A 15,108-nucleotide genomic window follows, 5' to 3' on the forward strand; every position below is an offset into this window, starting at 1 on the left:
GTTTGGGGGACTCTAGGGCACCCAATTCAGAGAATCACCCAGAAATTCAAAAGAACAGCATTTATCTGAAATAGAAAGCTTTTGTAACATTAAACAATACCGTTCAAAAGTTTGGAGTCGGTAAGAATTTTTATTTATTTTTTTGGGCGAAAGAAAAAAGAAATCATTACTTTTATTCATACAAATCGATTATCTGAATCTTTTGTGTGTGTGTGTGACTATAAATACGTTGCTTTAAAAGTAAATGACCCATAAAGAATTAGCGTATAATATATTTTATTAACATTGCAAAGAACCAACAGGAAAATAAATGTGTGCCTGAACTAGGAGCATACTTGTAGTAAATTCTTTCCTCTGACTGGAAACGTGTCAAATGGCTTCTCATATTTGTCGTGTTTCCGTCGTTAGTTTTATTCTACAAAGCTTACAACTAGGGTTGCTCTTGTCCAGCTCCTTTCCCCCTTCAACTTCAGAAGCCAAAATATTTCCACGTCAGCTAACCTAACATGTTCCAACCTAACATGTTTGGATTTAGCGCGATCAGCCATCGCGTCTCTGTTATGTGCACGCCACAGACGGGTCCGGCCACTGCACTTCCGCGCTTCAGAGTTCCGTCTTTCGCGTTCCGTCAATATTACGTGATTATAAATATATAAAAAACTTTTTTCTTTTTCTTTTTGAAAATCGATTTTTTTACATTTGTGAATCGATTCAGAATCGTCCACGTCCGCATCGCGATGCATCTAAGAATCGATTTTTTCCCCCACCCCTACTATCTATCTATCTATCTATCTATCTATCTATCTATCTATCTATCTATCTATCTATCTATCTATCTATCTATCTATCTATCTATCTATCTATCTATCTATCTATCTATCTATCTATCTATCTATCTATCTATCTATCTATCTATCTATCTATCTATCTATCTATCTATCTATCTATCTATCTATCCTGAACAAAATTATAAACGCAACACCTTTGTTTTTGCCCCCATTTTTCATGAGCTGAACTCAAATATCTAAGACTTTTTCTATGTACACAAAAGGCCTATTTCTCTCAAATATTGTTCACAAATCTGTCTAAATCTGTGTTAGTGAGCACTTCTCTTTTGCCGAGATAACCCATCCACCTCACAGGTGTGGCATATCAAGATGCTGATTAGACAGCATGATTATTGCACAGGTGTGCCTTAGGCTGGCCACAATAAAAGGCTGTGAGACAGCGGCGTGAGGCCGGTGGCGTGATTAATGATGAACGACACCTGTGAGACGCACCGGTCTCGTATCTCACACGGAGGAGCGAAGGCATAAAATCAGGCCTGTTCCTCTCTCGCTCTTCTCTGTCTTCGCATCTCCTTTATGCCTCCGCTCCTCCGTGAGAGATACGAGACCGGTGCGTCAAGGGGCAAAAACAAAAGTGTTGCGTTTATAATTTTGTGCTATCTGTCTATCTATCTGTCTATCTATCTGTCTGTCGCTATCTATCTGTCTGTCGCTATCTATCTGTCTGTCACTATCTATCTGTCTGTCTGTCGCTATCTATCTGTCTGTCTGACTGTCGCTATCTGTCTGTCGCTATCTATCTGTCTGTCACTATCTGTCTGTCTGTCGCTATCTATCTGTCTGTCGCTATCTATCTGTCTGTCGCTATCTATCTATCTGTCTGTCGCTATCTATCTAACTGTCTATCTGTCTGTCGCTATCTATCTATCTATCTATCTGTCTGTCACTATCTGTCTGTCACTATCTATCTGTCTGTCGCTATCTATCTATCTGTCTGTCGCTATCTATCTAACTGTCTATCTGTCTGTCGCTATCTATCTATCTATCTATCTGTCTGTCGCTATCTATCTGTCTTTCGCTATCAATCTATCTGTCTATCTATCTGTCTGTCGCTATCTATCTGTCTGTCTGTCGCTATCTATCTATCTCTGTCTGTCTGTCGCTATCTATCTATCTCTGTCTGTCGCTATCTATCTATCTCTGTCTGTCTGTCACTATCTATCTGTCTGTCGCTAATCTGTCTGTCTGTCTCTATCTATCTATCTATCTATCTATCTATCTGTCTGTCGCTATCTATCTATCTGTGTCGCTATCTATCTATCTATCTATCTGTCTATCTATCTATATCTATCTATCTATCTATCTATCTATCTATCTGTCTGTCGCTATCTATCTGTCTGTCTGTCGCTATCTATCTATCTATCTGTCTGTCTGTCTTGTCTGTCAGTCGCTATCAATCTATCTGTCTGTCTGTCGCTATCTATCTGTCTGTCTGTCGCTATCTATCTATCTGTCTGTCTGTCGCTATCTATCTATCTGTCTGTCTGTCGCTATCTATCTGTCTGTCTGTCGCTATCTATCTGTCTGTCGCTATCTATCTGTCTGTCTGTCGCTATCTATCTGTCTGTCGCTATCTATCTGTCTGTCGCTATCTATCTGTCTGTCTGTCGCTATCTATCTATCTGTCTGTCTGTCGCTATCTGTCTGTCGCTATCAATCTATCTGTCTGTCTGTCGCTATCAATCTATCTGTCTGTCTGTCTGTCTGTCGCTATCTATCTATCTATCTATCTGTCTGTCGCTATCTATCTATCTCTGTCTGTCTGTCGCTATCTATCTATCTCTGTCTGTCTGTCGCTATCTATCTATCTCTGTCTGTCTGTCACTATCTATCTGTCTGTCGCTAATCTGTCTGTCTGTCGCTATCTATCTATCTATCTGTCTGTCGCTATCTATCTATCTGTGTCGCTATCTATCTATCTATCTATCTATCTATCTATCTATCTATCTATCTATCTGTCTGTCTGTCTGTCGCTATCTATCTGTCTGTTTGTCGCTATCTATCTATCTGTCTGTCTGTCTTGTCTGTCAGTCGCTATCTATCTGTCTGTCTGTCGCTATCTATCTGTCTGTCTGTCTGTCTGTCGCTATCTATCTATCTGTCTGTCTGTCTGTCGCTGTCTATCTGTCTGTCTGTCGCTATCTATCTATCTGTCTGTCTGTCTGTCGCTATCTATCTGTCTGTCTGTCGCTATCTATCTATCTGTCTGTCTGTCTGTCGCTGTCTATCTGTCTGTCTGTCTGTCTGTCGCTATCTATCTATCTGTCTGTCTGTCTGTCTGTCTGTCGCTATCTATCTATCTGTCTGTCTGTCTGTCTGTCGCTATCTATCTGTCTGTCGCTATCTATCTGTCTGTCGCTATCTATCTGTCTGTCTGTCGCTATCTATCTGTCTGTCGCTATCTATCTGTCTGTCGCTATCTATCTGTCTGTCGCTATCTATCTATCTGTCTGTCTGTCGCTATCTATCTGTCTGTCAATATCTATCTGTCTGTCGCTATCTATCTATCTGTCTGTCTGTCGCTATCTATCTATCTGTCTGTCTGTCGCTATCTATCTATCTATCTGTCTGTCGCTATCTATCTATCTGTCTGTCGCTATCTATCCATTCTCTTATCTGTCTGTCTGTATCTCTCTTTCTGCCTGCCCGTTCTTCTGTTCGTTGTAGGTTTGCCAAATTATCATCAAAGTTGAACTTTTCAATGTTTTTCTAGTTTCTTTCGGTTGCACAAAATTCTGGCCTCACACATTTTTCCACAGATTTCTTCAGGATTCTCTGTACAGTATTTTGATTGAGCTCACACCGTGTTGCAGGTTGCTATATTATTGTGGTATCATCGATTTCAGATTCACCCGCTTCTAAAGCATGTCCTTCTGGCAGCCCCTTTCCAGTCTAACTGGGTGGTTCTTGGCCAGATTTATGCAGATAGTCAAAAGTCTGGCTTTGTGAGACTCGTTCTTTGGCCATTGAATGTACATTGCTGGCTCAGTGAGAGAGATATTTGTCTGGCAGACTAATAGACTGTTTGTTCACTACACACTGTGAAGGATCCATACAAATGCTGATAAAGAACCCAAATATTTGACAACTGAGGTATCGGTCCAAAATCAAATACAAACTGCCTTACTATTTCAGTGAGACCAATATGTCTTTATGTTTTTCTTGTCTTATTCGCTCTCTGTTTATCTATCTTTCTATTACCTAAGACCGCTTCATAAATATTGGAGAACACGCATTATGCTTCATAACCTGGTGAGCTGCCTTGTCTCTCTATATTGGAACCTGTGCCAAACGGGAACGGGAAAGTGAATCGGTGGTATCAGTTTCAATCTCTCATGTGGTTCACTTCAATCTTGTCTAGTGCTGCGACTCATAGAAGCAGCAGGTCTCTGGTTGCACTGGAAAATGCAAGTTTATACTTGCACTACTGTGCAAACGTTTGGGTAGGTACGATTTTTTTTTTTTTTTTAAAGAAGCCTCTTATGCTTCGTTTATTTAATCAAAAATACAGTAAAACCAGTAACATTGTCTAACATTATAACAATTTAAAAAAAACTTCTATTTAAATATTTTAAAAAATGCCATTTATTCCTGTGACGCAAAGCTGTATTTTCAGCATCATAACTCCAGTCTTTTAGTCACATGATCCTTCAGAAATCATTCTAATATGCTGATTTGCTGCTCAACATTTCTTATTATTATAAATGATCAAAACAGTTGTGCTGCTCATATTTTTGTGGAAACCACGATGCATTGTTTTCAGGATTATTTTATGTATAAAAAGTTAAAAAGAACAGCATTTATTTGAAATAGAAATCATTTGTAGAACATAAATGTCTTTACTTTCACTTTAATCAATTTAATCCATCCTTGGTAAATAAAAACATATCCAAACTTATGAATAGTAGTGTATTTAGACAAACTGCTTGTCTTTCTCGAGATGTGAATAGAATAAATATATAATTAAGTAAAAATACTGATTCAAGAACCTGAATTACTGATACAACGTTGAATCGATATATATTAATATATGATCACATTTTATTTTGATACAGTTTGACAGTAACAGTTGCTATTAATGACATAATATAAAAATACATGGAACACATACATATTGGGTAAAATTGTTCATTTTTATTAGACTGGGGTGTTCTTTAATCAGTACTTTTAGTAATGTTAAAGTGCCCCTATTATGCTATTTTGATGATATCCTAATTTTGTTTTGGAGTTTCCTACAGTAGGTTTACATGCATCCAAGGTCAAAAACACTTTCTTTTTTTCATAATACTCATTTCTACACTCTACACATCACCTCATTTCTCACAGAGTCTGAAAACGGTTCATTCAAAGAATCAGTCTCTCTAAACCCCTTCTTCCCGAGAGCCTGCTCTTCTCTGATTGGTCAAATGGCCCAGTGTGTTGTGATTGGTCTACTAGGTAGGCAGCTCACTAGGTTTTGGAACAGGGTCACTAACCCTATAGAAAAAGTCAATTTCATGGCTGTGAACAGCATGGACTGATTTCATTACCCAGCATTCTTAGCTTTTTCACGTCTTCCCCTAACACACACATAAAAGATATATAAGAGTCTTCACACTGCTCAAACTGAAGATGAGTGTGTAGCACTACCTAGAACAGGAGCCTGAAAATATCATTATCTTTTTTTAGAGGACACAAGAGTTATTTTTGACACAACCTCGACTCAGCAGACTCAAAGTCAATTTAAACCTGTTGTTTTAGAGCTGTGTGTAATGAGCTGGAGAGGCAGAATAAGGACAAATCTCAGAGAGTGGAACAGACTGCTGGGAAAGGTTTTTCTGTGGTGGATCATAGAGGGGTGAGTGGTACTTTTTAAAAGTAGATTGTTCAAGATAGTGTTCAAGACATTTTTCAGCAACTCTGGCGATTCTAGTGGTGCAGAAATTAAAATTAAAATAGACATAAATGAGTCAATAGTTGACATAGAGCTATAAAATGAATGTGGAGCAGGTCAGATCATTTTGATCATCAATGTGATGAGAAATGTTTGAGTTCATATTGAGATCTCTGACATTTGATTGGCAGATCTGAGCACAGTTTTAGACCTTGTTGAGATTGCTAAGATTACTTTTAGGGCCCTATGAAATCCATTTTATATTTTCCCAAATTCCACATTTAAATTTTTCTGGATTCCGTTTTTAATGGTTTAATTTTGTTAAAATAGAGACACTTAGAATATGCAGACTTCATATTTCAATAGCAGTCCTGTTGAGGTTTCTTGTGGTTTCAGTCTCAAGTCCATGTCACAATTTGATTTAGTATGCTGCGCTATTTTTGATTTATTCATCCGAATTTTGCGATTGGCTATGAGCTACGTACAGGCGCAATTGATAGACATTCGCTGCACCCAATAAATGGCGCCGGGCATTCGTAAACCACGCCTCAAATACGAGAAAATGAACATGTGGTTCCCAGACCACGTCCTCAATGAGACGACGAGGTCTAACGTTAGCCAGGCTAGCTTTACATTGTACATTACAATACATTTACACACCCGCACACACATTACAATCACATAAGGACACGTATAATCACATTATCCAAAATACATGTTAAAGGTGCACTATGCAGGAATTCCGTTTTCGTCAAACAGCGACCCCTAGAGTCGCTGTGTTTAGTACTTGTACTGTCGTGAATAGCACTCACGCGTAGATGGCTCTGCACTCACGGCCTGATCCCCTCCCCCCCCCGTACGCGATATTTTTTTTCACAGGATGGTAGGGGAAGACTCATGAATATTCATTAGGGAACTCATCCCTGATTGGTCTTAACCCCAGTGACGGGTAGGTTTAGAGGCGGGGTTAGGGGTAAGTCATCAGACCCCCAGTGACGGGTAGGTTTAGGGGCGGGGTTAGGGGTAGGTCATCAGACCAATCAGGGATGAGAACCCTAATGAATATTCATGAGTCTTACCCTACCATCCTGTGAAAAAAAATATCGCCCCCCGTACACCGGTACCTGTTCAGTAGGATGGAAGCTGTAACGAGTTGAAATAAGGTGTGGCCCCTTTAAGAGCTGCGCGCGCCCTGTTTAACTGTCGGCAGTCTGTATTGTATGTGCGCCTCGAACACCACATGTATACGGCGCCGGGTTATTTCTGTTTGATGCTTATTTTATCAGAATTTTATCAGATCTTTTTTGCCGTAAAGCAATTCGTTACATCGCGAGACCTGATATCACGCGACACTTCCTGATGCTATGGCCGGCTCAAAGTTTTTTTGTTCTTTTTTTCGCTCACATGCGATAGGGGGGTGCGAAACGACCACCATTCAACCCGAAAAGAGTAATATAACCATTCCAATGACTCCGAAGCTGTTCGGTTGAGGTAAAAAACCTGCATAGTTCACCTTTAAATAGATATATTTTTAGCTGAGTCTTGAATGTAGCCACAGATGAGATATTTTGAAGTGTAAGTGGTAGTGAATTCCATAATTTAGGAGCATTAACACTGAATGACCTTCCACCTACAGTAGACAACCGGAAACGAGGGATGGACAATAAACCAAGTTCAGCTGATCTAAGGGGCCGGGCAGGGCGGTAAGAGTAAAGTAGATCAGACAGATATGGAGGTGCAAGACCATTTAATGCCTTAAACGTTACAAGTAATAACTTATAGTGAATGCGTGATGCCACGGGTAGCCAGTGAAGGTCATGAAGCAGAGGAGTATATCGGGGTCTTAACATGTGACTTCTCCATTATTTTGCAACTGCTTGCAACTCAATTCAACAGGTGGCTGTAAACAAAGAAAGACAGGTGAGAAATAGAGTTGAAGAAGTCTGTCGTTTATTTATCAGACGTCACATCTTCTGGCCATCATCTTTACGCTAGTCAATCCTCTCACGGGTTGATGGCCCGACAGCTTTTGACCATGACTGGATTGCATGTGTAAAGCTTTTCTTTGTCCCTAAGCACTCGGGCTTCAGTGTAACAGCGTCTAATTGCACATTATACCATTTCATTGAAAGCATTCAGTTGGTTTTATGAACAAATGGCCTTAGACAAAGGAAAAGGGCAAATGCAAGACAGCGTTGATGTCCTAAAGGCATGCTATTTTTCTTTTGAGTAAGAGAGAAGTGAAGTGTACACTACTGAATCATGAATGTAAAAACGCTCTGCTGCTTTTCAAAATGAATTGTAAATTACGTTCTTCACTAAAGAACTCAAATAAGACACCCCACCTTTATTCTGTTTGATCTCATAAAATATATCTCTACACCTGCCAGTGGTGGTTGAAATGAGAAAATGTACAGCAGCGATAAATATTCCTTATTGGCCAACTGTGCTTAAAAAAAATAATAAAAGAAAATAAAAAAACGTATATATACATACACTAGCGGTCAAAAGTTTGGAATAAATACGTTTTTTTAAGTGTTTTTGATGGTTTTGTTCACCAAGGCTGTATTATTTATTTGATGAAAAATACAGTAAAATCAGCATTGTGAAATATATATATATATTTTTAAATGACTGCTTTCTGTTTGAATATATTTTAAAATATAATTTATTCCAGGGATGTAAAAGCTGTTCTCCAAATGTTTGAAAAATGTTCTCACTGGCTGTATTGTAGTAATTTCTCATTTGCTGATATCAGTTATCCGAGTCATTAAACAGCAGCGGAGGCTGAAGAGAGAGAGATCAGCATTGAATCCATGAGATTCACAGGCTCTCTGGGTAAATGAAAGGTTTATCCCAGGAGAAGATCACGATCAATATATGAGTACTCTGGTGTTCGATCAAAGAATATCCTCTGAGCAATCGCCCTCTCGCTCTAATTCTAGAGCTCAAAGGAATTCACGATCATTGCACTAAAGTGTTTCGGTGTAAGTGGAAGGGTATTAAGCTGATATCCTCGTGCTCTGAAATGAGGCATGGTCTCGCTTTGGCCGACACACACATCACATATACGACACTGTTGTCTACTTGGTAACCAGTACATTAGCTTTTAAAATAGCTAAATTATGTTTTTGAGATGGAAATGACTCCATAACCTTTCTGCTCTGGGTGTTTATTGACATGAGCACCGGGTACAATGTATCTCATGCTGATCAAATTGGTAAGCAGATTTCCGTGTGATGGGAAATAGCCATATTTGAGGACTCGACCTCATCACATCTGGTTGAAGGTCAACACTGCAAATGTGCTTGCTGACATTTACATGATCTCTGAAGGGTTCCGTTTCAGTAGATGTAGAACATGTTCGAGAAAATCTATCCATGCCGTAACAGCATCGGCACATCCTCTCACAGCGGGAAAGAATCCCTCATGTCTGTATGTGAAACCCATCTGCTGCATGATGACTCATTGAAATGTTTTGTTCATGCAGCATTCTCCATGTAGACATCCATCTGTGTATTTATCTGATTTAAAGTCACTTATAAAACTAGTTAACTTAAATGCTGGTTGAATAATGTGAACATTTATCATAGTTCATCCAATAAGTTATAGGTTTGAATTTGAATCCATTTTAGAATATGGAAGAATTAATTTTTTCGGTGGAACATGAAAAAATATATTTCGAAAAGTCAATGGTGTCCAATGTACTTTGGACCCCTATGTTCTTCAAAACATCTTATGTGTTCTGATGAAGAAAGAATTGCTGTAAAACTGTTTTAAAAAAAAGCTTTTAATAAAAACATTTTAGCTTTTAGTTTTAAGTTTTCATTTTAATTTTAGTTTAAAGGGGACCTATTATGCCCCTTTTCACAAGATGTTATATAAGTCTCTGGTGTCCCCAGAATGTGTCTGTGAAGTTTCAGCTCACTACCCCACAGATAATTTATTATAGCATGTTAAATTTGCCCCTACTTGGGTGTGAGCAAAAACGCGCCGTTTTTGTGTGTGTCCCTTTAAATATAAATGAGCTGCTGCTCCCCGCCCCCTTTCCAGAAGAGGGCTCTGAGTCTTTACAGCTTGTGCATCGGATACTCCGGCAACAACAAAACTGGAGAATCTCACACTGTCAAAATGTCAGAAATTGTCAGTAGCGGTGTTCAACCTTACATGTTCGAACACAGATGGAGAGACTCAGGAAGAAGCTACAGCTTTTAGAATGCAACTGGACGTTTCTGAACGGTTAGAAAATACATTTATGTAGTTGTTGTTTCAGCTCATCGACTAGCAAGTTGATTCAGCTCATCGACTAGCATGTACCGTCATATTAATCTAAAAAATCTTTCAGAAACGACTTTTGTGCAAATCCAGCATTTCACTGACCCTCTTTTTTGAAGCAGTCCGGCATAAAATTATTTATGCGAATATATAACACTTTATCGACTTTCTTTGGCACATTTCCTTCATAAATGAAATTCAACTATGGTGTCCTCAGTGGCTCAGATGCCCAGAGTCTATTGAGACTCTTATGTTGTTGGTACATCATCCAAAAACAGAACATTTGTCATGTTATTTGGTGCATTCATTGTAAATCTCCAGCTGCTACAGTGAGTAAACAGCAATAGTGAACTGTTGCGGCTCACTCAGGGTGTGATCTATGCTAATAGGGCACATCATCACCAGTCATGAAAATCTGGAACCGTTCGTTTAGAGCCACTGTGTGTGATTTATGGGTATTATTTTTAATATTATAGGCTGGTTGTTTACACACACAGTTTTCAATTTTGCACTTTTATTTTAATTTTTTAATATTTTTTCTTTTGTATTTCTATTTAGCTTTAATTTATGTTTACTTTGCTATTTTAGTCACTTTTGTACTTCAACAGGCATAAGGCAACATTTCTAATTGTCATTTTCTAAGTTTAACTTTACTTGTAATATTTATATTTTATTTGATTTCAGCTTGATTTTTTTTTTTTTTTGTATCCATCGCCATTACTTTTCTCCACTGATGGTCATAAATATGGTGAATGATCTAAAAAAAATTGATGAATTGAATGCATTTGAAAAGAAGTTTGAATTTATCTGGTAAAGTTTTAAGATATCTTTTTAATGCACTGTTTTTTGTATTAACACTCATTAACACATGAGACATATAATTAGAGTGGTGAGAGAAGAGTACTCAGACTCTGGCCTTTAATCTCTCCTCCTCTGGATAGATAAATTGGGTTACGAGGAGCCTATTTAAACTGCAGACTGACCGCACCCACAGCGGCCAGAAACATGAAGGACCTTTCAATGAGACACGTGCTCCACTTCTGAAAGCTTTATGAACTTTGTGGAAACCTTGACTTTCTAACAAACCCTGAATTTTCTGAGCTGAAAGATTCTTTCGGATGGTGTTTTAATGTATAATTCACTAGGATAGAAATCACTACAAGGTTAATTCTCCTTAATTCTTAATTCTCTAAATGTGAAAAAAGAGGCATTTGCAATGTTTCAGAATATGTGCATTAAATGTCAGATTGTACCAAAGATGAGATTTGCAACAAATTGTTTACATCTATGCATACTGCGACTCGATATTAAAGGAATATTCTATCACAAGCATCTGTGGCAAAGATAATGACTGGAATTTTTTTTTTTTTTTCTTTTTTTTTTTTTTTGTGATGTACTATCTGTTTAGAAATGTTTCAAACTTATGTTTTTCCGTTTCTGTGTTATTCAGAGAGGTGTGATGAGGTGTTGGCTTCACCCCTTCCCTACAGCGCCTTCACCAGCTCCTCGGTGTTGGCCGCTGATTTTGGCGCTGGCTATGCAAAACTCAACAGGAGAGTAGGTGAGGAAGAGCTCTACGGCTGTGTTCAGAATGGAATACTAGCGTACTGCATATTATAAACACTAATGTTCAAACGTTTGGGGTCGGTAAGATTTTTAAATGTTTTTCAAAGAAGTCTCATGCACAACAAGGCTGCATTTATTCGATCAATATTATTACTATTTGAAACAACTGTTTTCTATGCGAATATATTTTAAAATGTAATTTATTCCTGTGATCAAAGCTGATTTTCAGCATCTTTACTCCAGTCTTCAGTGTCACATGATCCTTCAGAAATCATTCTAATAAGATGATTTGGTGCTCAAGAAACATTTCTTATTATAATCAGTGTTATTCTTAAAACTTAAAAAACAAAATTTATCAGGATTCTTTGATGAATAGAAAGATCAATAGATCAGCATTTGTTTAAAATAGAAATCTTTTGTAACATTATAAATGTCTTTACTGTCACCTTGCCCTAGCTGAATAAAAGTATTCATTTCTTTCAAAAAATAAAAAATAAATCTTACTGACAAACTTCTGAATGGTAGTGTACATTGTATACGGCCTACTTAAAAAATAGTATGTGAAACTGTATACTTCATGCAGTGATAAACACTTCAAACAATGTAGTATGCTATTGTTAGCACATGAAGTAGTTCATTTATAATGAAAACGAAATACAGTTAATTTGCATGCAAAATGTCGGCATAAATTTGCATTTTAATTCAATTTTGTATGAACATGTCTTAACTCTAAGTTTTGGCGGTATAAATAATGAGTCACAATGTTAAAAACCACGGCTTTAATCACTTCCAGGTTCATTCATCACACTGGAAATGTCATTTGCATTGCATTGTGGGATACACATCCTGTATAGTAGTATTAGGTCATCTGACTGGTCATACTGCAGGAAATGTAAGAGTAGATGGCTATTCTGAACAGCCTGAATGTCACTCTCATGTCCGCCGTGTCTCTCTCCTCATTGGTTGATGTTCAGACAGAGATGTGCTGCAGATAAAGTACAAAGATTGATCGAATAATAGAGAAAACCTCTCTGTAGGTCATCATAATGAACTTGAATGCACAGTCTGGCTACCGTTAAGGAAGTATAGTGTTGATGGAGCATTATGGACTATCACATCGTAATTCAAGCTTGGCAGCATGTGCTGTTTTCTCACATCAGATTTGACTTGTACTTTGTCTTTCATAGGCAATGGAGGATGGTCACCGTTAGACTCCGACAGGTACCAGTGGCTACAGGTGGACCTCAGGGCCAGGAAACAGATCAATGCCATAGCAACACAGGGCAGATACAGCAGCTCGGATTGGACGAAACACTACAGGCTCTTCTACAGTGACACGGGAAGCAACTGGAAGCCGTATCGGCAGGACAGCAACATATGGGTGAGTTTACAGGGAAAACTGTGATTTATAGCTCAGGGAGTACATATTGTTTTTGGGTTACCAAATCTGAGAATAACAGCTGCTGCTGTGTTCAAAACTCACATGACCCACAAAAGTTCAGGAAAAAGTGAAACTTTTCCTCTTTTTGTCACCGTTATGTTCTGTTAGTTTCTGTTTACATGGATTTTCCATTAACTTTTCCGTTTCTATGGTTACCGTTATCATTATGTGTCAGCTGTGTGATTAATTATCCTTGTTTGTGGTCCTACTTAAGTTGTTCCTTCACCTGCACTCCTGGGGTCTCATTTATAAAACTGTGCGTAGAATCCTTACTAAAAGTGTACGTGCGTCCGAAAGCCAAAAATGGCGTACGCAAATGAATATTCTGACTTATAAAACCGTGAACTTATATAACGCCAGAACCTGCGCAGAATTCACTTTATAAATCCCAGTCTGCGGAAGAATGTGCGCACTTGCGACTCCTCCCCAAAATAACCATATATGGAGCTTACAACGCCTAGTTTTACTATGCATATCCTCATCTGCATATCATTTGCATATGATTATTCATCCACGTGATAACATATGTTTAAGGGTACAAGACATTTGGAAAATATGAAATACGGATGTGCCGTCACATTAGTTACATTAATAAAAAATAATTTAGTAGCCTATATCCTTGCCTTGTTTTTGAATAAATAAATCAAATAGTGTAAAATACATTTCAGAGAAAGTTTTTCTCAATCTTTTCCACTGGCCAAAGAGTATTTTTAATTGATTTATATTTTTAATGGAAACAGATAGACCTTGTAGTGCATTATTTGCACGAAACTGTTTTCTCAGACAATCTGCTATTATCATGATAAGCAATTATCTCTGTAGTTAAAACATTAAAACACAGCATGACAGAGGGAAAGTGTTTGAAAGCATTGCATCCACAACAAATATTTCTATTCATTGAATATAAAAAATTTTTGTAACTTCTCAGTAATGATTTCATGTAATTTAAGTGTCTAACTCCATTCATCAGAATGGCATATTTAATCTAAATGTTTATATCAGAATTTCAGAAGTAAAACATAGTTTTATTTATTTAAACTGTTATTGTGAACATATTAATGTCGGTCTAAAAGTGACCAAAAAGACATTTAGCTCCAGCTCACCATCGGTCTCCAAAACGTGCGTACGCACGGCTCAAAGTTTGCTTAAAGGTGCACACAATCTCCCGTCAAGTTTGTTTTTTATAGATCACAACCTTTGCGTGGAAACTGGCGTACGTACGTTTCCAGCCCCGTTTTGTGCGTACGCACGCTTTATAAATGAGACCCCTGGTCCGTTATTGTCTGTGCACAAGCACACTGTCTCGCATGTTGGCTGTCTATTTGAATCTATTTAAATAAACCCTGTGTTTTACTACTTTCATCTTCATCTTCGTCTTCATTGGAACTTAAGTGTAACACTTATATATTTTGGACTGTAACCCCTTATTAATCTTTTTAATCTTATTAATCTGAAAGTGTAAGACTTCTGAGAAATAAACTCCAGGTGGTTAATAAAGGCCTTCTGAAGCAAAGCCATGCATTTTTATAAGAAAAATATCCATATTTATAACTTTATAAACTATAATCACTGGCTTCTGGTAACGGCCGTACGCGGGTCAAGTTCCAGCGGAAGAGTGACCTCTGACCCGACTGATGAAAGCCTTGCTTTGTCTGCGTCGGGGCAAAAAGGCTGCGCTTGAACCCACCGAAAGAACTACAGCCGACATTAAACAACTGTCTATTTCTGCAGATATATTCGTCTATATTCCTCATTCAAAGAGAGAAACCGACGCTGCAATACACAAACCGTAAACAAAGCAGAGCGTGCTTACCGTTTTGAATATCAATCATGATCACGTTCTTTATTCCACTCCGCTCATGTTAATATTAAAATATTCGCCCAGGAACACTCAGGTAAGATGACGTAACATTAGAACAGCCTTCTATATGTACCGTTTTGACTTCTTTGCTTGCTGGCTTGCTATTATTCTCATGCTCTGACTCATACACTAAGCTGAACAGCCAATCAGAGTTCTCTCTCGCACCGACGGCCCATTGCCGATTCTACATGCTGAATCGGCCCCCAAAAAACTTGACGGCGTCCGAATAGAGCCAACGGTGCGG

At 38.2% G+C, this 15,108-nt stretch overlaps 1 protein-coding gene across 1 annotated transcript in view; it reads left to right on the forward strand.

The window, feature by feature from the left end:
* cntnap2b (contactin associated protein 2b) overlaps positions 1 to 15,108 on the forward strand; it is a 52,719-nt gene that overhangs the window by 13,713 nt on the left and 23,898 nt on the right. Inside the window, exons 2-3 of the mRNA XM_056253428.1 lie at positions 11,447 to 11,557; positions 12,750 to 12,943. Of these exons, the coding sequence (XP_056109403.1) occupies positions 11,447 to 11,557; positions 12,750 to 12,943 (305 nt within the window). The remainder of the gene's footprint in view (positions 1 to 11,446; positions 11,558 to 12,749; positions 12,944 to 15,108) is intronic.

The sequence above is a fragment of the Rhinichthys klamathensis genome, unplaced genomic scaffold, assembly GCF_029890125.1.
Source record: "Rhinichthys klamathensis goyatoka isolate OS25496 unplaced genomic scaffold, OSU_Roscu_1.1 h1tg000105l_1, whole genome shotgun sequence".
Classification (NCBI taxonomy): domain Eukaryota; kingdom Metazoa; phylum Chordata; class Actinopteri; order Cypriniformes; family Leuciscidae; genus Rhinichthys; species Rhinichthys klamathensis.